The 22,393-nt window shown below is 44.8% G+C and overlaps 1 protein-coding gene across 1 annotated transcript in view; it reads left to right on the top strand.

The window, feature by feature from the left end:
- Positions 1-3,422: 3,422 nt before the first annotated feature.
- Positions 3,423-22,393, top strand: part of DNAH11 (dynein axonemal heavy chain 11) — a 596,997-nt gene continuing 578,026 nt past the window's right edge. Inside the window, exons 1-2 of the mRNA XM_033930891.1 lie at positions 3,423-3,641; positions 3,832-4,074. Coding sequence (XP_033786782.1) covers positions 3,844-4,074 — 231 coding nt within the window. The 5' untranslated portion in view covers positions 3,423-3,641; positions 3,832-3,843. The remainder of the gene's footprint in view (positions 3,642-3,831; positions 4,075-22,393) is intronic.

Here is a 22,393-nt window from a genome sequence, read left to right as displayed (position 1 = left end):
CCTTCCATCTAGTACCTTCTCCTCTCTCCACTTCCAGCCAGCGTCTGCTCCCCTCTTTCTCTCCTCCCATTTCCTTCCTGCATTTGCTCCCTTATCTCTCCCATCTGCACTTCCATCCAGCATAGGCTCCCCACTACCATCCAATGTCTGCCCTTTCTCTCTTCATCCACTCCTCTTCAATCAGCATCTGCCCCCTTTCTTTCCATCCAATATCCTTTCCCCTTATGTATCTCCCCTTTCTCTACATCAATTCCATCAGCACCACCCTGCCCCCTTTCCCTCCACCACTCTTCCATTCCAGCAGTCCTGCTCTTTCCTCTCCCTTCATGCAGCAAGGTCCCACGATGACCCGTCTGCTGGCTCTGCTCCGGAAGAAGTAAGTTATGTCGGAAGGGGTGGACCCAGAAGATGCAGGGAGTTGCGGCAAAGTCCCACAATGACTGAGTCTGCTGGGTCCACCCCTGTTCTGCCACGTGTTTATCTAGCAAGGGTATGTAGAAGTCACCTCCACCAAAGCTTCAGAGTAATATGATTCTTTATTGCATAAATATCAGATACTATACAAATAATGCAGATAGACATCAGATATTATACAAGATAGAGAATATCTATATACACAAAATAGAATACTTCACCATGTCACACCGCCTTCCAATACTGATCAGGAATCTGATTGATCAAGGGAAAGGACCCAGTCCATGGCACTCCCAAGGCTGCAGCAAGATTCAAAGTCCAGTCTGACTCTAAGTCTTATATAGCACAGAAAGTGCTGAATCTCTTACACACACAGACACTGCTGTTTCTGCAGTAACAACAGGTGTCTCCCTTATCTGCAAACTTTCACAGATGGAATGTTAACCGCTGCTCGAACCTTCCCTTAGCATGAGGACTCTTCCTTGGCAAGACATGAAACAGTATAAGATATATGACACAAGCTGATAACAACTTGCTCTCACGAAAAGGCTGCCTAATTGTCTGGCACAGATGTAAGGCAAGGATTGCAGCTAAAAAGCAAGCAGACATGAAGATTCACACCTATTAGCCAAAGTGTCCACCTATAACTGCCAAAGGCTGCCCTGGCCAGCCATGGCATAACAACCCCCTAATTTACTTCTTCTGGAGCAGAGCCGGCAGACGAGTCATCGTGGGACCTTCCTGCATCTCAGCGCGGCTGCCGACTCTGCTACAGAGAAAGTAAGTCAGAGGTAACGTGACCATTTATTTTTTTCATCAAAAGGGGACATCTATTAATTGATTGTGTATCCTTTCTTTCATTTCTTTCTTTCTGCACTCAGGCTCAACAATTGTCCCTTTCTATTCCCTCCCTTCTTCCTTTCCATGTCCTTAGTGCCCCCAGTGCCTCCATCCTGTGTCCATAGTGCCCCCAGTGCCTCCGTCCTGTGTCCATAGTGCCCCCAGTGCCTCCATCCTGTGTCCATAGTGCCCCCAGTGCCTCCGTCCTGTGTCCATAGTGCCCCCAGTGCCTCTTTCCCGTGTCCATAGTGCTTCCAGTGCCTCCGTCCCGTGTCCATAGTTCCCCCAGTTCCTCCTTCTCATGTCCTTAGTGCCCCCCATGCTTCCTTCTTATGTCCCCCCACTGCCTTCCAGATTTTGTCCATCCCCCCAAAACCAGCCTCCCTACCTATCTCCCTCCCTGCCGCGCTAAAGCCAGCCAGCTTCCCGCCTACATCCTTCCCTCCCTGCTGCGGGAAAAAAAAAGCCTCTCTCCTTCCTTTCCTGCAGTCTTACCTCCCCGCTGCTGCTGCTAATCGCCAACAAGAAGTCTTCTTTCCAATGTCAATTCTGACATCGGAGAGGACATTCCGGGCCAGCCAATCACTGCCTGGCTGGCCCGGAATGTCCTCTCCGACGGCAGAATTGAGGTCGGAAAGAAGACTTCTTGTCAGTGACTAGCAGCAGCAGCAGAGAGGTAAGACTGCAGCAGCGCGGACCAGGGGAAAGGAAGGAGGTGCATGTCCAGTTGCACGGTAGGGCAGGAGGACCCGGACCTGGCCGGCTGTGCACCCCCCCAAGGCATGCACCCGGGGTAGACCGCCTCCCCCCTTGGTACGCCACTGCTCTACAGTTTTGTAAAAGGTGGGGATAAAATATAAATATGTAGACAAAAGTTAAATTGAACCACCAAGAAGCTGGATTCTGCATACAATGCAACACCACAGAAACAGCGATGCATCTCCCCTAAAGCAATCTCTCCTCTTCCCTCTCCTACACCCCTATGGCCTGGCATTTCACTCTCTCCTCTCCCTAACCCCCCCCCCCCCAATTTCATCAGCATCTGCCCACTTTCTCTCCTTCCACCTCCCTTCCATACCACCCTGACCCCCTTTCTCTCCCTCCACCACCCTTCTATGCTCCTCTCTCCCTCCAAATCAGCAAGGTCCCGCGAGGACTTCCGGCTGCTGCCTCTACTCTGGAAGATGTAAGTAAGTTGGAGGGGGTGGACCGGCAGCTGCAGTCATTGCGGGACCTTCCTGCACTTCAGCGTAGCTGCCGACTCTGCTTTGGAAAAAGTACGGCAGCTGCCCTGAGGTGCAGGTGCCGATTAGAGCAGAGCGGGAGGTTCCGGACCTGCCCAGCCGCTGTGCACCTCCCTAGGGTTGGCAACCAGGGCAGTCTGCACCCCCTGCCCTTGGTATGCCACTGATGTGTCACTGTTTCTGTGGTGGTGTGGTGTTGCATTGTATGCAGAGTCTGGTTTCTTGGCGGTTCAGTTTAACTTTTGTCTATATATTTCTATTTTTAATTTGTAATTATTCCATAGTAGGTGAGGGTGTATCTCTGTTCTGTGTGTATGAAAAGGACTTGGTTTTCTGTTGGCATTGACTGTGCAGAATCTGGCTTGTTTAGTTTTACAATGTATTTGTTGGTGTTCACTACAGTGTTTAAGAGGCTGCCTTTTCTTAGGTACACTCTTGTGCGATATGTGGATTGTTACTAAAAATCATATTTTTCATATAGGGGGAGTGTCACATATGCTACCTACGCCACTAGGTAGAGGCAGGATTTTCGGAATACATAAGTGCACATGACGGTGTAAGTGAAAAGGGGAGGCATGAGTGTGTGCACAGTGAGCCCCCTAATCCATGCCTCTCTCTCCCGAGAAAAGAAAACCAAACTTCCCTTATGTGATATTGATTTGTCCTTTGTATTCCCACAAAGCCGGAATTTACCACGTCTAGTACTAAACGTTGCATTAAAGAGGAGGACGGAAGGTGGTTACTTCATCTGTTCTCTTGTGAGTGGTGATAAAAGCGCTGTAAATAGGACTGTCCATTAAGCGCGTGCACCGATTCTCACTGCACTGTCCGGAAGAAAGACTCCTACGGAAAATGGGCGGGAGCGGAGGAGGGAAGGGCCAACACTAGTTACTTTTTTTTTTTTTTTTTTTAATTCCCAAGGAAACAGGACGCCGCTGCACTTCCTGGCACCTCAGAAAGCGCGGCTGGTTCCGGTACTCTGGAGAAGGAGTATTGGAAACTTCAGGGGCGGGTAGACCAGACACACACGCTAAGTGCGAATAGTAAAAGGGCTAATTAGAGCAGGAAGGCACATTCGCTTAGCGCTTTTGGACCCTGGAAAGCCCTATAGCCCCTTTCCAGAAAAGTAGCGGAAGGGTTCAGGTAAACATAATAGCTCTCTCCGAGTGGATAAAGATTAACCTGGGGGGGGGGGGGGGGTTATTTATTTATTTATTTATTTTTTTTGGGGGGGGGTCCTTGCCGGGAGTAGGTGGGAATTAAAAGTAAGATTACATATTAATTCTAAGCTAACTGAATCTTGCATCACAACTTCTCCGCTTTTCTTCCATAGAAAATTGTGAGAATGGAGGAGGAAGAGGAGGCTGTGCATGTTCCTAGTTTTTCAGAGGATGAAAGGGTGCAGTTCGTGGGAAATCGGGTGCAGCACTTACTGAGACTCAAAGCGGACAGATGGAGTAAATTTATCGAAACGGAGGAAAACCAGAAAACTGTAGCCGAGTTTTTGGAAAAGAGCGACCTGTCTTTCTTGGCGTTTTGTATCACATCCGCAGGACTTTTAATAGCAACGCGGGAGGTAAGTGATGGTCCTTTAATTGTTTAGGCTCGAAGACTGTGGTGTAGCTTTACAGAATCCCGAGGAGAATGCAATGCCTTGGACTAATGATCTTCTGGTGGTTCCCACAAAAGATTAGTAGGGAGATTAGTTGCCTGCAAATAGGCAAGTTATCTTGGTGTGTGTGCCCGCCCTAATGAAATCAAAACATTATTTAGATGCTCTTAGTGATTTGTGTTAATTCAGTGACGGACCACGTTTCCTGCTTGCCTTTAAGGGCCTCGTGTCCGCCTGTTCACATTTTAATTCCCAAGGAATCTCCTGTTAACCAGGCTACTACTGTAAGGAAGAGTTTGCATGCTTAATTTGGAGTGGAGAGTAGTATCAGATGGACGAGCATTTCAGACTTCTCCCTCTCCCACACTCATATTGGATTGTTGGTTGTATAGAGAGTGAGGGAATCACATCTGTATCGCTACTCACACACTTTTGCTCTATTTTCTCTCTGATTTAGTGGTGGATAGTAGCAAAAAAAAAAAAAAAAAAGTCGTGGGGTATGATGTTCTCCCTTTCTCCTCCTCCTCCCCCACCACAGGGCCTGGGAAATAGTTAGAAGTTAGATTCTGTGCATTCCACCTTATTTTTGGTTCCATGGTTCTGGAAGATGTGATCTGTGAGCACCAGAACCTTTTAATGGAAACCATAGTATCTGGCTTCCTTTTCTTCCATTTTAAAGCACTGGGGGATCCAGAGGATGCTTGGGTAAACTACTAGCAGGAAAGAAAAGGGAACTGGATCTTGTATAGCTCTGGCAGCTTGATTCTTTGTATCCTATACTTGGAAGATCCAGTGCATATCCAACAGCTCAAAAGCCATATCCTCTGGCTGCATTAAGGCATGGACCCAAATTAAGGTGAAATGTTTAGCTAAAGATGTTTACTTAGTAGGTGCCCCCTGTAAACTTTCTTAACTTATTTCACTGCTTCTGCTGATAATTAGGGTTTCTCGGATGGCATATATATGGTTTTGTGAAGGCGGGTCAATGACCTGTGACCTGTGCTTCTTGTGACCCTGGGCAAGTCACTTAATCCCCCATTGCCCCAGGTACATTAGATAGAGTGTGAGCCTGCCAGGACAGATAGGGAAAAATACTTGAGTACCTGCTTGTACACCGCTTAGGTTATAAGTGGTATATAAATACTTATAAAATAAAAATAAAATAAAATAACTTTAGCAGAGTGTGAAACAATTTTACCTTTTTCTTTCCTATTTTACTAAAGTTCCTTTTTTTTTTTTTCTTTTATGTAGTTATGTTATAAATCTCCTAGATGGCTTATCTGGTAGGTGGTATATTGAATAAATGAAATCTCAAACCTTTCTAGTCTTATGTGTAAAAATAGGTGGTTATTTTTTGTGTTAATTAGGGCTCCTTTGAAGGTACAATAAATCTGTGTTTATCAGTGTTTGTGTGTCTCAGGTACTATGGGCTCCTTTTATCAAGGTGCACTACCGGGGTTAGCGCGTCGGACATTTCATCACGCGCTAACCCCCGCGGCACGCCAAAATACTAACGCCTCATCAATGGAGGCGTTAGTGACTAGCGCGGCAGGCGGTTGAACGCGCGGTATTCTGTGCATTAACCGCCTACCGCACCTTGATAAAAGGAGCCCTATGAGTACCTTTTCCAGTGGAATCTAATAATAGTGCGGAAATGGCATAAAAACTTGATTGAGAGAGCAAAGCTGACTGCAGGAAGTGCAAGTACTAGGGAAGTACTGATTTGCAGGTTAAGTACAGGTTGTTTAAGTACTGTTTTGGTATTTTACATTTTTACAGGTTGTTTAAGGCCCCTCCTATAGGAGGGGCCTTAGGCATCTTGGCCAATCAGCCTTAAGCTCCTACCTGGTGCATCCCAGGATGCACTGATGAGGGGAAGGCCTGCCATTTTGAAGAGGCAGGCCTGCTGGCTGGAGGGAGTAGGCATCCTTCCAGCCAGACATCTAAGTAAGGTAAGGGGGAGAGAGCAGGAGTCGTCGGAGGCATGGGGTGGGGGTAACAAGAGAGAGTGGGCATCTCTCCTGCTGCAGGGGAGGGGTGCGTTGCTTGGCGGCGGGAGGGATTGGGCATCTCTCCCGCTGCAGCGGAGTTATTAATATCTGTGGCACGGCAGGAGAGAGTGGGCATCTCTCCTGCCAAGCTTCAATTTGGATTGTTTTATAAAAAATTATTATTTTAATTTACATGGGGGGAGGGCTTAGCAATGTCAGGTGATTGTGTGAAGTGGCATGAGAGAGTAGGCATCTCCTGCTGATCATCAATTTGTGGTGGGTTTAAAAAAAATTATTATTTTAATTTGCATGGGGGGGGTCTGAGCTGTCAAACTTTAGTTTCCTGTCAGTGCCTGAGCTGATCAGGAAAGTAATAATAATAATAATTTTATTTTTTGTATACCGCCATACCCAGGGAGTTCTAGGCGGTTCACAACAAATAGATGAGTTAAATACAGTGCAGTTGAAAAAGAAGTACATAACAAGTCAATCGAAGGGTCAAACTAGTTTACATTGACAATTTAAGTAAGGAAGGGCTAATACAGAGCATATATGGTATTTACCGTAAAAGAGTTAAATAGAATTTGTGAGAAGGGGGAGCCAAGCATATTGTAAGAGAGGAAGGGACAGGGATTGTTGGGAGGGGGAAAAAGTAAAGAAAGGTAGGCCGTGTTGAGGGGGGGAAGAGGAGGATTTGGTCTGATGCAGAGTAGGGAATTCGATCTGTTTTCTAATGAGGAGAGGGGGAGCGTTAAGGCGGAAGAGGGGAGCAACATCTCAGACCTGTTGGTAAATTTTGGCTGCAAATGTGGCACAAGATTAGAGAATTACTCAGTGGTTATAGAGAATCATTCAGAGTGATCATTTTAATAATCATGACCTTGTACTACATTTGCATGGCAATATCGGAGACTGCTAGAAAACTCAGAAAGACCTCACTAAGCCGTTTTGATAATCCGCTGCTAAAACATATGCACCCTAAATCGGCTGGAACTGGTTTAGCGAGCACATTAAAGGCAGATTTTAGTTTTGAGAATCTGCCCCTCAGTCCTATGCTCTCCAACTATTGGGTGAGATGGGATTGTTACATTTTGTTTTTTCATATTCACAATAATTTTCAAAAGAAAACAATACTCAAGTAGCCACTGGTTATAGAAATACGGATAAGTGATAATACAAAAGAGAAACACAATTTATAAAAATTCATAATTCTGTATCCTTCATAGACTACTATTTCTCCAAAAGGGGGAGTGATGCCATAGAAAAGGAGTTCATTAGCAAGGAAAAAAGTGACCACCAAAGGCAATAGCACTAATACAGTAATATAATCTAACTATCTACTTAAAAAAAAATACTGTAGTCCTTAATGATCTTCTTTAAATTGATAAAGGCTTTCAATTGTTCTGGATCAAAGAAAATGTATTTCAAACCTCCCAGCTTTACCAAACACAAGGATAATTTAATCTAAATGATGCACCAACATTCAATGTCTCTTGTTTATAGGAGAGAAATAGCCTCCTGTGACAATAAAGCCTCATCTCATTATTGAAATCCTGCTCAAAAATGAAAGAGACAATTAAAGTGGACCTTTGTGCAGTCTCTGATTCAGAATCCTCTAATGTTGCAAAAAGGTTATTCAGAGCCAACCTCTGTTGCTCTATGGCAGGGCTGCCCAAGTCTGGTCCTCGCGATCTACTAATAGGCCAGGTTTTCAGGATATCCACAATGAATATGCATGAGAGAGATTTGCCTGCACTGCCTTCTTGGGATGAAAATCTCTCTCTCATGCATATTCATTGTGGATATCCTGAAAACCTGGCCTGCAAGTAGATCTCGAGGACTGGACTTGGGCAACCCTGCTCTATGGGTTGTACCAACACCATCCCCCTCTTCTACAAAACTGCGCTAGCGTTTTTTTACCACAGAGAGCTGCGCTGAATGGCCCTTGCTGCTCCCGATGCTCATTGAGTTCTTATGAGCGTCGGGAGCAGCGCGGGCCATAAAACACCTTATTTATTTAAAAATTTAAACCCCGCCTAAAACCTTATTCAAAGGCAGAATCATTTCAGAAGAAAAATGCAAAACTTCAACAAGGTATTTTTTAAACATGTCCATAGGCAATATTCCTGGATCCATGGGAAAATTCAAAACCTTGAGATTTAATTTTCTATTATAATTCTCCATTTGCTCTATTTTCCTTTGCAGTTGTACTTTATCTTTTATGAATGTAGTTCTGAATTCTTGGAGATTTTGAATTTCAGAATGTACTTTTTTTTTTTCCTTCTTTAATTTTCTATACCGTTCTCCCAGGGGAGCTCAAAACGGTTTACATGCATTTATTGAGGTACTCGAGCAGTTTTCCCTGTTTGTCCCGGCGGGCTCACAATCTATCTAACGTACCTGGGGCAATGAGGGGATTAAGTGACTTGCCCAGGGTCACAAGGAGCAGCGTGGGATTTGAACCCACAACCTCAGGGTGCTAAGGCTGTAGCTTTAACCACTGTGCCTCACTCTTACTGGAAGATTCTTGCCTTTCCTCTTCCACAGATTTAGTCAAATTATCTACTTTAGTAAGTAAAGAAGTTACCTCATTAGGAGACTTCTTAACTACCGAGGATCTCTATTTAGAAAATGAAGAATGTAAATTAAAGAGCTAAGGCCACTACTGGACAGACTTGTACGGTCTGTGTCCCATATGTGATGATTTGGTGTAGGATTGGGCTGGGGAGGGCATCAATGGGAACTCCACTAACTTGGAACATGAGGATGTTACTGGCCAGATTTTATGGTAGATATCCAGCAAACAGGATGGTTGGATAGGCTGGAGTGAGCTTGAACAGCAACTTCAGCATTTGGAACCTAGGGCAATACTAGGTGGACTTTACAGTCTATGACCCAGAAATATCAAAGAAGAGACAAATTAATTTAATCATGTATTTTTAAATGGGTATAACTAATGGGCAGACTGGATAGACCGTTTAAGTCTTTATCTGCTGTCATTTACTAGGTTACTATGAGTTCTGTGATAGCCTTCCAGATAGAACCTAGAGTAACTGCCACGTGAGGGTATGAAACAACCACTCCTGCTCCCTTGTTGCTCACAAACTCTCTGTGTCCACAAGTTGATACTTCACCCCATCTAGGAGAACAGCTTGGTATTCTGCTGTTCTTGCGAGAGAATCGCACTGAACACTGGGCATGCCGGAGGAGACGGCACCGAGGGAGATAAGCTAACATCAAGCTCCAAAGATCCAACTGCTCCTTCCAGCTGAACCAATGCAGAGAACTCCCTTGGTTTGATCACAAATTGTTGCCAATCCGGAGGCATACTTTTTGATCTTTTGCTGCACCAAAGGGTTTGTTCAGGCCAGGGAGGAAGTCACCCGAACAACTCCCTTTCTTTTTGTATGGGGCATATCTCAGTGAAAACTTCAGCAAGAAACAACAGTGCAAATGAAGAGAAGTAAAGCGCTCACCAGGTACGTGCCACCATCTTGGCCACTCCCCTGCACCCCTTGTTAACATTTTAAAAGTACTTACTGTAAGTAAATATACTGGTTTCAAAAGAAATGTAGTAAAGGTCAGGTCACATTACAATGACTCCAGTCTTATTTCTGTTCCTCTCTCCCCCCCACCTCTGTTTTTCTTATGTGCCCTATAGAATGTCCACTCCATCTACAACAAGCTTGTTTATATCTGTGACCTCTTTATTTCTTGAACTCTCCACCTGCTTGCACTAACTGAGACCTGGCTGTACCCTTCAGTTGCCACCCTGTGTCATGGAGGTTAACTTTTCTCACATACACCTCGCCCAGTTGGTCACAGAGGTGGTATTGGGCTGTTACTTTCATTCTCTAGTACAGTGCTGCCCAAGTCCGGTCCTCGAGATCTACTGGAAGACCAGGTTTTCAGGATATCCACAATGAATATGCATGAGAGAGATTTGCCTGCACTGCATTCTTGGGATGCAAATCTCTCTCATGCATATTCATTGTGGATATTCTGAAAACCTGGCCTGCCAGTAGATCTCGAGGACCGGACTTGGGCAGCCTTGCTCTAGTAGATTTCGACCTCTTCTTCCACTTCTGTCTCACTTTTTTTCTTCCTTCAAAGTCTATTCATCCGTCTACCTCTCCGAGTAGCAGTCATTTACTGACCCCCTTTCTTCCTTTCTCACTGACTTTGACTCTTGATTTTCCTTCTTTCTTGAACCTTCAACTCATTCCCTCATTCTTGGTGATTTTCACATTCACACTAATGACCCCTCCGACTCTTAGTTTCTAGCCTTAACATCCTTATTCAGTCTTGCTGTGCTTTACCACCGCTACACACCACAATGGCCACTGGATTGATCTTGTCATCTTCTCTAACTGCTCCATCACAAATTTCTCCACCACAGTTCTTCCTCTCTCTGACCATCATCTGATAACTTTCAGATCTACCTCTCTACACCAGAAATCTCTACAGTAATCCAGGCCCAAGTCTCAGCCTGCCTTTCTAACATTGCTGCCTGGATGTCCCACTGCCACTTAAAACTAAATATGGCCAAGACCAAGCTATTTATCCTTCCACTTAAACCTACCTCTCCTCTCCCCCCCCCCCTCTATCTCAGTGGATAACACTCTCATCCTCCCTGTCTCCTCCGCTCGCAACCTCAGGGTCATCTTTGACTCCTCTTTCTCTACCCAAATTCAACTGACCACCAAAACCTGTTTCTTTCCCTATAATATCACCAAAATCTGACCGTTCCTTTCTGGGTATTACATTACATTACATTACATTAGGAATTTCTATTCCGCCTGTGCCTTGCGGTTCTAGGCGGATTACAATATAGAAGATATCTGGACATTTCCAGTAGAATTACATTACAGGAGAAGAGTAAATTACAGGTAACAGTAAAGAATTACAATACATTCAATATCACAGAAGATGTTACATAGCAACTGAATCAAGTTACATCGGGTGGAGAATAAAGAATTACAATACATGAACTGTTACATGTTACATGAAGATGTTACATGAACTGAATCTACCAAACCCTTATCACTTTTTGCCTAGACTACTACAACTTGCTTTTCACAGGTCTTCCACGTAACCATCTCTCTCCCCTTCAATCCGTTCAAAATTCTGCTGCATGACATATATTCCACCAGAGTCGCTATGCTCACATCACCCCTCTCCTCAAGTCACTTCATTGGCTCCCTATCCATTTCTGCATACAGTTCAAACTACTCTTATTGACTTAAAAGTGCATTCACTCTGCAGCTTCTCAATATCTCTCCTCTCTTATCCCTCCCTTTACTTCTCCTTGGGAACTCTGTTCATCGGTCAAGTATCTCTTATCACTATCCTTCTCATCTACTGCTTAAGTCCAGAATATGCTTCTTCTCTCTTGCTGCACTCTGCACCTAGAACATTCTGCCTGAGTCAGTTTGTCAAGCTCCGCCTCTGCCAGTATTCAAATCCAGGATAAAACCCCCACTTTTTTTGAATTTGCTTTTATCTCCGAACCCCCACTTGCTTGTAAAGCTCCCATAGCCTGCAAAACTCCCTGAAGCCCAATTTGTTCTGTTTGTTTGATCAGATTGTAAGCTTTACTGAGAAGGGACTCTCTCTTGAATATTTTAATTTACTGCGTTGTGTAAGTCTAATAGCATTATAGAAATAAGTAGTAGTAGAAAGTCCTAGCCAAAACAAGTACAGCTCTTGAAACTACTTTTTAAATTACAAAGTAAAAAGTATTCTTAACAGGTTGGACCACAGAATCTAGTAAACTCTAAAATTAGAATGCAAACATTTACAGAAGTAAAATTAATGTACACTGAAAAATGATATGCATATAGTTACTGAAAAGTTTGTAGCAGTAATCATTTGATCATATAAAACACACACCCTCTACTTCAATCATATCCAGAAGCAGTAGCATAGCCAGACCTGACATATTGGTAGGCCCAGGTAGGAGTGCCCTAGTGGTTAGAGCCACAGCCTCAGCACCTTGAGGTTGTGGATTCAAGCCCAGTGCTGCTTCTTGTGACCCTGAGCAAGTCACTTAATCCTCCATTGCCACAGGTACGCTAGGTAGAATGTGAGCCTGCCGGGACAGAGAGGAGAAAAATGCTGACTCTTGACATTCTCTTTTGTTTGTTACGCATATTGATTGTATTGTACTGACTGGTGTTTGTACTTGTTATCTTTTTGTGTCTCCTTTTTAGGAGCACTTCTAATGTTGATGCTGTTCTTATATGATAAAACTCAATAAAATTTCTGAACAAAAAAAAACAAAACAACTTAGACAACCTCCATTGATAGGCGATATATAAATAATAAACTTGGAATATGGGTGGGCACTATGTATATACTCATAGGTATAAGTACTATTTCATGGGATACTACTAAATAATGCCTTAGAGTGTTCTTAATGACAGAGCACACCCCACCCAGAAAATCTACCAGCATGAAGTATAAAATATATTTTTAACTGGACATTGTAGAGCGCACTCTCACCCAGAAGCCCACCGCTATTAAATTTAAAACTTTTTCTATTTTTTTACCCTGATTACTTGCAGAGAAGTCTACAGTCCCCGATCAGTATTGGAAAGGAGGCCCAAGTTGGCTCCTAGCAGTTCCTGACATTGGCTGCGGGAAGTAGGCTTCACTCTAATGCTGCTGCAGCAGCTTCTGACTAGCATCTGGGGTTAGAGGATAAGTGCCTGGATTTTCCCAGCTGCACAGGATGGGGACAGCCATGCTAGCTAAGTTAACGGCAAACCCCGCTGCTGGAGCTCCAAATTCTCTGACTTTGCCACAGGTTTAGGAACTCACTGGAGAGGCTCAAGACCCAAGTTGTGCTGGATCAGTGCATGCTCTTCACAGGCAGTCAGTGAGCAGAGCCTAGAGGAGCTGCAGGCAGATAAATGTATGCCATCTTAAGAGTATGGCGCAGAGGCTCCTCCCCCCCCCCCCCAATGCCCAACTCTCGAGCAGCAGCAAACAAAGCAGGGTGTCGGGTGGGCTGCTAGCTTATTTGTTGGAATATTAGTATTAGGACATTCTTTTCCTACTCTTTCTCCTGTCCTAACAATGCATCTTGTTCCTGTCCTATAACATTCTCTCTTATTCCAGTACTGGAACCTTCCTTACACACACCCATATCTCTAAGTAAATAACTGAGACAATGAGAAACAATGATTCACCCAAGGTGTAAGAAGCGAGATTTGAACTCTTGACTCCCTTGGTTCTCAGCCTATTGATCAGATGGGACTTTCACTTTTTTCCCCCAAAATTCATCATGTCTTATCAGCTTTATGTCTCCTTTGTAACTGGCTCATGTTCTAACACACAGTATTTGGTTTCTCTTTTTTATAAGTGGGATCAGTGTTTACTAGTGCTGCCCGATTCAGGAAAAAAAAATTTGATTTGATTTGATTCAGCCTATTGAATCGATTTTTCAATTCGATTTTCCTGCCCAATTGGGTGGTTTTTTCCAAACATCCTGGTGGGTTTATTTTATAGCCTCTTCACCCCCTTTGCCCTCTCCTACCCACACTGGTCCTATGGTGTAAACAAAATAAACAAAAAATACTTTTCCTCTCTCTATTAAATCCTAGCTCACGTTTACGGTCCAACACCAGCTCTGGAAGGATACACATTTCAAATTTGACATATTGTAATCACAAAACAGAAAATAAAATTATTTTTCCTACCTTTTGTTGTCTGGTCATTTTTCCAATCGTGTTGGTCCCATGTTGGTCTGGTTGTCTTCTGATCAGGCTCTCCTTCTTTCTTCTTTCTCCGTGCTAACCATCCATCTTCCTTCTCTGTCCTCCCCTTCTGTTTCCCTTTCCTCCCCTGGAGGTCTGGCATCTTTCCTTTTTTTCATTTCCATCCCCCTGCAGCTGCAGCAATGGACCCCACCATCCACAGATCCACCATCTCTCCTTTTCTCATCTACCCTTTCATCCAGCATCTCTCTTCTGTGTCCCTGTTCCTATGCTCCCTATATGCCCAGCATCTTATCTCTCCCCATATCCAGCTTCTTCTTTCTCTCTTCCTTACCTCCTGTATCCCCTTCCCCAGGTACAAGCTTTCTCCTACTATCGCTCCTGCCATCCTGCACCTTGCCCACCTACTTTAGAACAGTATCTGAAGTCGCAAGATTGTTGGCGGTATATAAGAATAAAGTTGTTATTATTATTATTATTATTATTATTATCTGTCCCTCTTGTACCCTTCCCCTTGTGGTCTTGCATTTCTCTCTCCCTCTCCCTCTCTCCATTAGTCCAGCACCTCTCCTCTGCTTTCCTCCCCCTCTTTTTGGTATCTCTCTTCCCTTCACCCCAGGTCTGGCATCTCCCCTCCCTTCTCTTACTCCTTCCTCCTCCTCCCTCTGCACAGGCCTGCCTCCCTGCCCTGAAGGCCTGCTCCCCACCACGAAGACCTGTTCCCCCCCACGAAGGCCTTCTCCCCCCAGGAATGCACTTTCTCCCTTCCTCCCCGCGCGAAGGCCTGCTCCCCCCCCCCCCAGGCACATTTTATCCTCCTCCCTACCGTGAAGGCCTGCTCCCTCTGCGAAAGCCTGCTTCCCCCTGCCGCAAACGAATGCCTGCTCCCCCCGTGAACAAACGCCTGCTCCCTCCGCAGCTTGCACCTTCCCCGCTCTTACCTCCTTACCACTAATAGGGCAGCTTGCAGGCTCGCTAGTGTTATAGCGATCCCTGCAGCTGCCCGTGGTCCTCAGCGGCACGTTCTTCCTGCTTCGTCCTGCCCCTGCTCTGACGTCAGGGGCAGGATCGCGGCAGCGAGCCTGCAAGCTGCCCTATTAGCGGTAAGGAGGTAAGAGCGGGGAAGCTGGGGAGGCAAGAGCGGGCAAGCTGGGGGAGGCCTTTCTGACTGGCCCTCCCCCCTCAAGCAGGAGCAGCAGCGGATGGCCAGCAAGAGGCAGCACTGCAGCTCCTGCTTTAGGAAGGCACGGGGGAAGGGTCGGCCATTGAATCGGGAGGCAAATTTTTTTTTTTAAATTGAATCGATTCGAATCGTGAATTGGGCAGCACTAGTGTTTACCACATTCAGGAGGCCACTGCTGGCCAGGTTACATTTCCAGTTCGCGGCCAGATGCACTAAGAGGATCATTAAGACCACGTGGGTCTGCACCGATCTGATTTTTTTGGCCGATTCAGAAAGAGCTATTAATGCACTAAAACATTTGCATGCAAATGATTCACGCAGATGTTCCTCATAATCCCCAACGCTGCTGTCCGATTGACTGCAGTGAGAGCGACTCTCACTCATGTGCAGACCCAGCAGGGAAAGCTCCAAAAGCTGCCTCTTGCCATGTAGACATTCAGGAACCCTTTTATTTTTTTTATTTTTTAAATGGGCACAGATACTGTGAATGTTACACATGCACAATATCTGCCCCATAAAAAAAAGAAATAAAAACCCCCACCTCCGCCAATCATGGCCCTCCCCAACGAAGGCACCGTGAATGTCCCCCCCCCCCCCACACCAGCGAAAACAGCAGTAGGAATGCCCACTTCCTACTGCCATGCTGACCCCCCCCCTACGCAAAAGAAAATTGGCACAAGGGATGCCCACTCCTGCGTCCCCCTTCCCCCCAAACATCTCCTACCCTCCCCCCAAAAAAGGCAGGAGGAATGCCCACTCCCTCATACCACCAGAGGTCTCCCTCCACCCCCTGAACCCCTGTCCCTTTTTAGACACAGAGCAGGACGGAAGCTCAAGCCGTCCTGCCCATAGGCCCACTGCTTGGAAATGGTGGGCCTTTTCCTCCCTGATGTGATTCACAGGGCGGGGACTGAGGCCCTGATTGGCACAGATGCCTAAGGCTCCTCTCCTTGGGAGGGGCCTTAGGCATCTGAGTCAATCAGGGCCTTAATCTCCTCCCTCTGTATCCTGTGATATAAGGAGAAGTCTAAGGCCCTGATTGGAAGTGGGCATTCCTCCTGCCGTTTTCACTGGTGCGGGGGCAGTTTGTGGTGCCTTCATTGGGCTGTCATCGGCGGAGGGAGGGGTTGCTGCTTTTTTTTCTAATGTGAAATATGCACAGCATCTGTGTCTATTAAAAAAAAGGGTTGATAGGTAAGCGACTGGTCTTGACCAGTTGCTTTTTTGGATCGCTAAAAGCGATCACTTTTTTTTAGTGCATCGGGAAGCCATGTTAGATCATCAGTCACTCTACTAGTTTACATGGCATTTTAATGTTAATTAGCTTATTTGTATGGTCAGATCGGGAAATGAGTGATCGTGCAGAAAACCAGGCGGTGAGCCATTTTCTGCATTGGGTCGGCAAATGCAATCATTGGTAAAGCTGTTAAAACAGCTTTAACGATTGGGGGGGAGGGGGAGTCAAGATGGCGGATGGACTTTGGTTAGCATTCTGATAGTTCCAGCAAATTTTATTTTTAGTATGGCTTATCTTTATCTGTTTCAATTATGAAGGTTTTTAGATGTTTCCTCCAATGCCACATTCCAAAAGAAAGGGGATAGTGAAACATAGAAACATAGAAAATGACGGCAGAAAAGGGCCACAGCCCATCTAGTCTGCCCACACTAGTGACTCACCCCCTAACTTCCTCCATGAAGAGATCCCACATGCCAATCCCATCTTTTCTTAAAATCTGGCATGCTGCTGGCCTCGATTACCTGTAGTGGAAGATTATTCCAGCGGTCAACCACCTTTTCTGGTGTCGCCATGAAATTTCCCACCCCTGATTTTCAGTGGATGCCCTCTTGTTGCCGTGGGTCCTTTAAGAAAGAAGATATCTTCTTCCACCTCGATACGGCCCGTGATATATTTGAACGTCTCGATCATGTCTTCCCTTTCTCTGCATTCCTTGAGTGAGTAAAGCTGCAACTTACCCAACTGTTCCTCATACGGGAGATCCTTGAGTCCTGAAACCATCCTGGTGGCCATTCCCTGAACCGACTCAATTCTCTGCACATCCTTTTGGTAATGTGGTCTCCAGAATTGTACACAGTCTTCCAGATGGGGTCTCACCATGGATCTGTACAACGGCATTATGACCTCAGGCTTACGGCTGACGAAACTTCTACGGATACAACCCATGATTTGTCTAGCCTTGGATGAAGCTTTCTCCACTTGGTTGGCAGTCTTCATGTCTTCACTAATGATCACTCCCAAGTCTCGTTCTGCTACAGTCCTTGCTAGGATCTCACCTTTTAGGGTGTAAGTCCTGCATGGATTTTTGCTGCCTAGGTGCATGACCTTGCATTTTTTGGCATTGAAACTTAGTTTCCAAGTCTTTGACCAATGCTTCAGTAGGAGTAGGTCTTGCGTCATACTGTTGGGCATTGAGCTTTTGTCGAGCTGTGCTTTTGTTGGGCACTGTGCTTTTGTCTATTATGTTGCATAGTTTGGCGTCATCGGCGAATAATGTAATTTTACCTTGAAGCCCCTTAACCAAGTCTCTTACGAAGATGTTAAATAGGATCGGGCCTAAGACCGAGCCCTGCGGCACTCCGCTTATCACCTCCGTCGTATCGGAGAGGGTACCGTTTATCACTACCCTCTGAAGTCTACCTCTAAGCCAGTCCTTAACCCATGCAGTTAATGTTTCACCTAATCCCATCGAACTCATCTTGCTCAATAACCTGCGGTGTGGGACGCTATCAAACGCTTTGCTGAAGTCCAAGTACACGACGTCCAGGGACTCCCCTATATCCAACTTTCTTGTTACCCAGTCAAAGAAGCTGATCAAATTGGATTGGCAGGACCTTCCCTTTGTAAATCCATGTTGATGGGGGTCTCGTAGATTCTCCTCATTCAGGATCATATCTAATTGATGTTTGATTAGTGTTTCCATAAGTTTACTTACTATCGATGTGAGACTCACCGGTCTGTAATTCGCAGCCTCCGTCCTGCATCCCTTTTTGTGGAGTGGAATGATGTTAGCCGTTTTCCAGTCCAACAGGACTCTTCCTGTACTTAGGGAAAGATTGAAGAGCGCAGATAACGGTTCCGCCAGGACGTCATTCAACTCCCTGAGCACCCTGGGATGTAGTTTGTCTGGTCCCATAGCTTTGTTCACCTTAAGTCTTGATAGCTCATAGTAGACACTGCTGGGTACATGATGTTTCCGGGCTCTTTCGTCCTCTCTGATTCAGCAGACGTTGCCACAGATTCTAGAACAACAAACCACCGCCTGATATCTGGAGGTTGGGTTCTGCATTGGAGCCGAGCGAGGGATTGTTAGACTCCATAGAACAGGATATCTCTCTTTCACCTCCAGTGGTGAATGTACCACCTTGTCTAGCTGAAGCATGGAATTGAGTCCCATAAGAATGGTAAAGGAGACCCCGGAGTTGGTTCTTGACGGTGCTTCATCCCTAAAGGGAGCTGCAAGGTAAAGAGAACAATGAGGAGGCTGGAATACCAGCGTTGGAGACACTTCTTGCAGAAGTTAAGGAGCAAGCTACTCTTATCGTTAACTTTGTATTTGAACAAGATCTGGTTTCTGTTATGAGGATATACTTCAAAAAAGGTGTAGCTCCTTTTTGTGGTCAGAGAATTTGGATATATCCTGATGTGACAAAATTGACTCAGGAGAGACGGAGAGAATTTCTTGTAATGAGAGAGGAAACAAGAAAATGAGGAGCTACTTTTTTTTGCTTGCATACCCATGTAAATATTTAGGTTTGAGTTATGTGTTTTTCCTGCCTGAACACCTAAGATCTTTTTTAGATTTTAAGAAGTTAACCAGTGGTACTACATGAAAATGGTAAGGATAGAGTAGACAGAGATTAATCTATTTAAGCTTATTTCTCTCAAATAATAATTACTATAAAATCTCCCTATATTTTCTATCCCCCCCTTATTTTATAATGGTCTGAGGAAGAGCCTATATTCCATTAATTTGTTTCTTGTTATTATCTTTAATTGTGGAATTTGTATAGAAATGGGCACTGAATTGCTTGAACAAGTGTTGTAACTTGGAAAGTTTTGATAAATCAATAAAAATAAAATAAAAACAGGTTTAGGGATGATCACTGGTTTTAGTGCATCTGGGCCACATTGTTTATGCACTGTTAGAAACAGCAAACCCTTCCTACAGTCTCCTGTCCTCTATTTCTCCCAGCCACCTCTGTAAAAGCTCTTACCTATTACTTTTAGGTTCCTTTTCCTGAAAGAATAGTAGGCTGGATCATGTAGCTACCCCCACCCAAACCAAAAAGACAAAATTCACCAAAAGAATACTACAGGAAAAGCAAAGAGAAACCAGCAGAAAGGACAAAAGATTGCTATAAAATTTTTATTCAAAATTCTTCACATAAAGGGTGCAGTTCAATCAAATGCAAAAATACACAGTAGAAATATTGTGGTGTAGTCCCAACATGGTCCGTGTTTAGGTCACAAAAGACCTTCTTCCAGGGTCCTGTGTAAGTGTGTAAATATAAACAAAATATGTGTGAGAAAAGAGTGAAAATGGATGCAAGGTGAGAGGTTGCACAAGTGTGTAAAATGCTACCACTGAGCATGCTGTAAGTCAAAGGTGCCGATGATAACACATAACAAATGGGTGAAAGGAAAAAGACCAGAATATATATTTATATGTGTGTGACCAGTGTAGATCCATCGTATAGTGGGTGACACTGTGAGAACATATAGTATTAGTGTTAGTGAGGGTGGCGATGGGGCCTTATGGCAATTTAAACTGAAATGATATTGCCGAAATCCATGAGCAGACGGAAAATGGTGTAAAAAATATGGAAATCGAGTGTTGGGACGTAGTCCTAATAAGCATGTGGAACATGAGTGATGAAATAAACATACCGGTATGCTGTTGACAACAGGAATTGGTATGCTTTGAAGCAAACGAGGTACTGTGTACCGGAAAAAAATAGAGAAAAAAAAAATCCAAAATGTATATGAAATATCCAAAGATCTGTGACAGTTTGAATAATAAAGACAATGATGTCCAATTAATATCAAGAAAACACATGGTGGACAAACCCACTGTGGGGTGAAAAGGAGGGAATGGATCCTGTGTGAAATCGACTAGTGGTACAAGTGAACACCCCGCTAGTTTAAAAAAAAAAAAGGGAAAATCAGTTAAGGTGCTAAGAACTACCTGCAGTGTGACGGAGGTACTACCGTATTTTCACGCATATAACGCGCGCGTTATACACGATTTTTACAAACCGTGCATAACTTTGCGCGTTATACGTGTGAGCGCGTTATCCCCCCTTTTTTTTTTACATAGTTCCCCCCCCCTCCGACATCCGATTCACCCCCCCCTGCAGGACCGCTCGCACCCCCACCCCAAAGGACTGCTCGCACTCGAACCCGCACCCCCACCCTGAAGGACCGCTCGCACCCCCACAGCCTCCCCATCCACCCCCATCATGTAGAAGCTGCCTACCGTCGTCCTGCTGCTTCCTCTGCCGGCGGTCCTGCCCCTTCTCTTAGCCCTGCGTCTACGCTGCTTCCTCTTCCGGCGGTCCCGCCCTTTCTCTGTTGGGGAGAAATTGGGTTGCAAACCGATCGATACACGATTGGTTTGCTTAGTGAATCTAGCCCATAGTGAGATGTGAAAACTGATCCAAAAATACTCTGTAACAGAATTAAATTTAAAAATTATTATTACCCATTGGGTGTTCTCTATTGATTAGTCAAATTACCTGGCTGATTGGGTCACTGCTAATGCTCTTTCACAGGTTCTTGGTTAATTATGTCTGCTACTTTCCCATTGTGCACATAATCGAAGATACTCCACTTCTGCTTATTTTGGCCTTTTTATGGAACTTGTAAATGGTCCATCTAAGGACTGAAACTTTGGGCCTCTTCTGTCAAACTCCACTAGCAGTTTTCAGCACAGAGAGCCGCGCAGAATGGCCCGCGCTGCTCCCGACGCTCATAGGAACTCTATGAGCGTTGGGAGCAGCGCGGGCCATTCAGCATGGCTTACTGCGCTACAAACTGCTAGCGCGGTTTGATAGAAGAGGCCCTTTGTTTCCCAGATTTAATATTAGGATAGCAATTTGTCTATTCTGATAGGCATTTGGTGGTTGATCACATGATGCCTTTCGTGGTCCTCCTTCCATTCTTTGTCATCTATTGTCCTTCTATTCCCCATGACTATTCATATTTTTATTTCCTACAATTAAATTTCTGAGTTTGTACACCACTTCAGTGGACACGCAATTTAGCAAACAATGTTAACTATAACTACTAGAGGTCCCTGAATACAAAGGACAAAAGATCTTCTCTTTGTTCTGTGTAGTCATTCTTCAGTTTTTATTTCACTGTGAAGCTGGCATTTTAGTCAGGGTTGCACCCAGAAAGGGCACATAGACATACTCGAACTGTTGAAGCGTGACTTCTGTACATAAACAGACATCTGACCAGCCAATGCATTCCTGAACATTTAAGGGGCTGGATGGAGGGGCGGGCAGGATAAATTACATTACCTGTTGAGAGTTGACAGGAAGACTTGAATGGCCTAAAACTTTTAAGATGCAAGGGATCTGATGAGGTATTTTGGGAAGAGCTTCTTTAAGCCCTTTGGGGGACAGGAAAATGCCTACTGCACCTGAATGCAACTCACTTTGAACTAATGAGAAAGGTATGAACAAAATCCACAATGCGGTTCAAGATGTTGGAGATCGTGAGCTAGCTGTGTTAATACCTCTGTGCATCTTACATAACTGCCTAGCTGAGCAGCCAATCAGGCATAGACATTGCCAAAGGGTGACGATGTCGCATCCCATTTTCAATGCTGTACATCCACTCCTAGTTCTTCCAGTTTTTTGTAGTGCACCTGGCACTTTTTTTCCCTGTACAATCTAATGATGTTTTTGAACCATCGGGTGCTCTCTAGCAGAGGCGTAGCCAGGTTTTGTTGTCAGGGGGAACAGGCTTTTATAAAATAGGCACCACGTGTTGGTGTCGTCTAGGTAGCAGTGCCATTGTTCTTGTTCAGGTACTGTGACTTAAGTGGGCAATGATTAATAAAGGCTTCTGCTGCTGTGTTCTTCCTATGAGGAAACAGGAAGTTATATCAGGAGGTAGGATGCAGCAGAGATCCCGGGACTAGCCAGAGTAGACAATCTGCCTTCTTAACTACAAGTAAAAATACTCATATTGTGACCATCACCTCTGGAATAGTACACACACTCCTTCCTCTGCTAGACGCCCTGCTTTCTCTGCTTGTGTTTGTGTGCTGATTCTACAGGATGTGGAGACCATGTTTTGCAGGGCTGAGCTATTATGTGCTGCTTGTTGCATGCACCTCTATATTCTCCTGTGTGCTCAC

Source organism: Geotrypetes seraphini, chromosome 2, assembly GCF_902459505.1.
Source record: "Geotrypetes seraphini chromosome 2, aGeoSer1.1, whole genome shotgun sequence".
In the NCBI taxonomy this organism is placed as follows: Eukaryota; Metazoa; Chordata; class Amphibia; order Gymnophiona; family Dermophiidae; genus Geotrypetes; species Geotrypetes seraphini.
The sequence above is the reverse complement of the archived record's forward strand: the minus strand, read 5'-3'. Positions and strand labels throughout refer to the sequence as shown.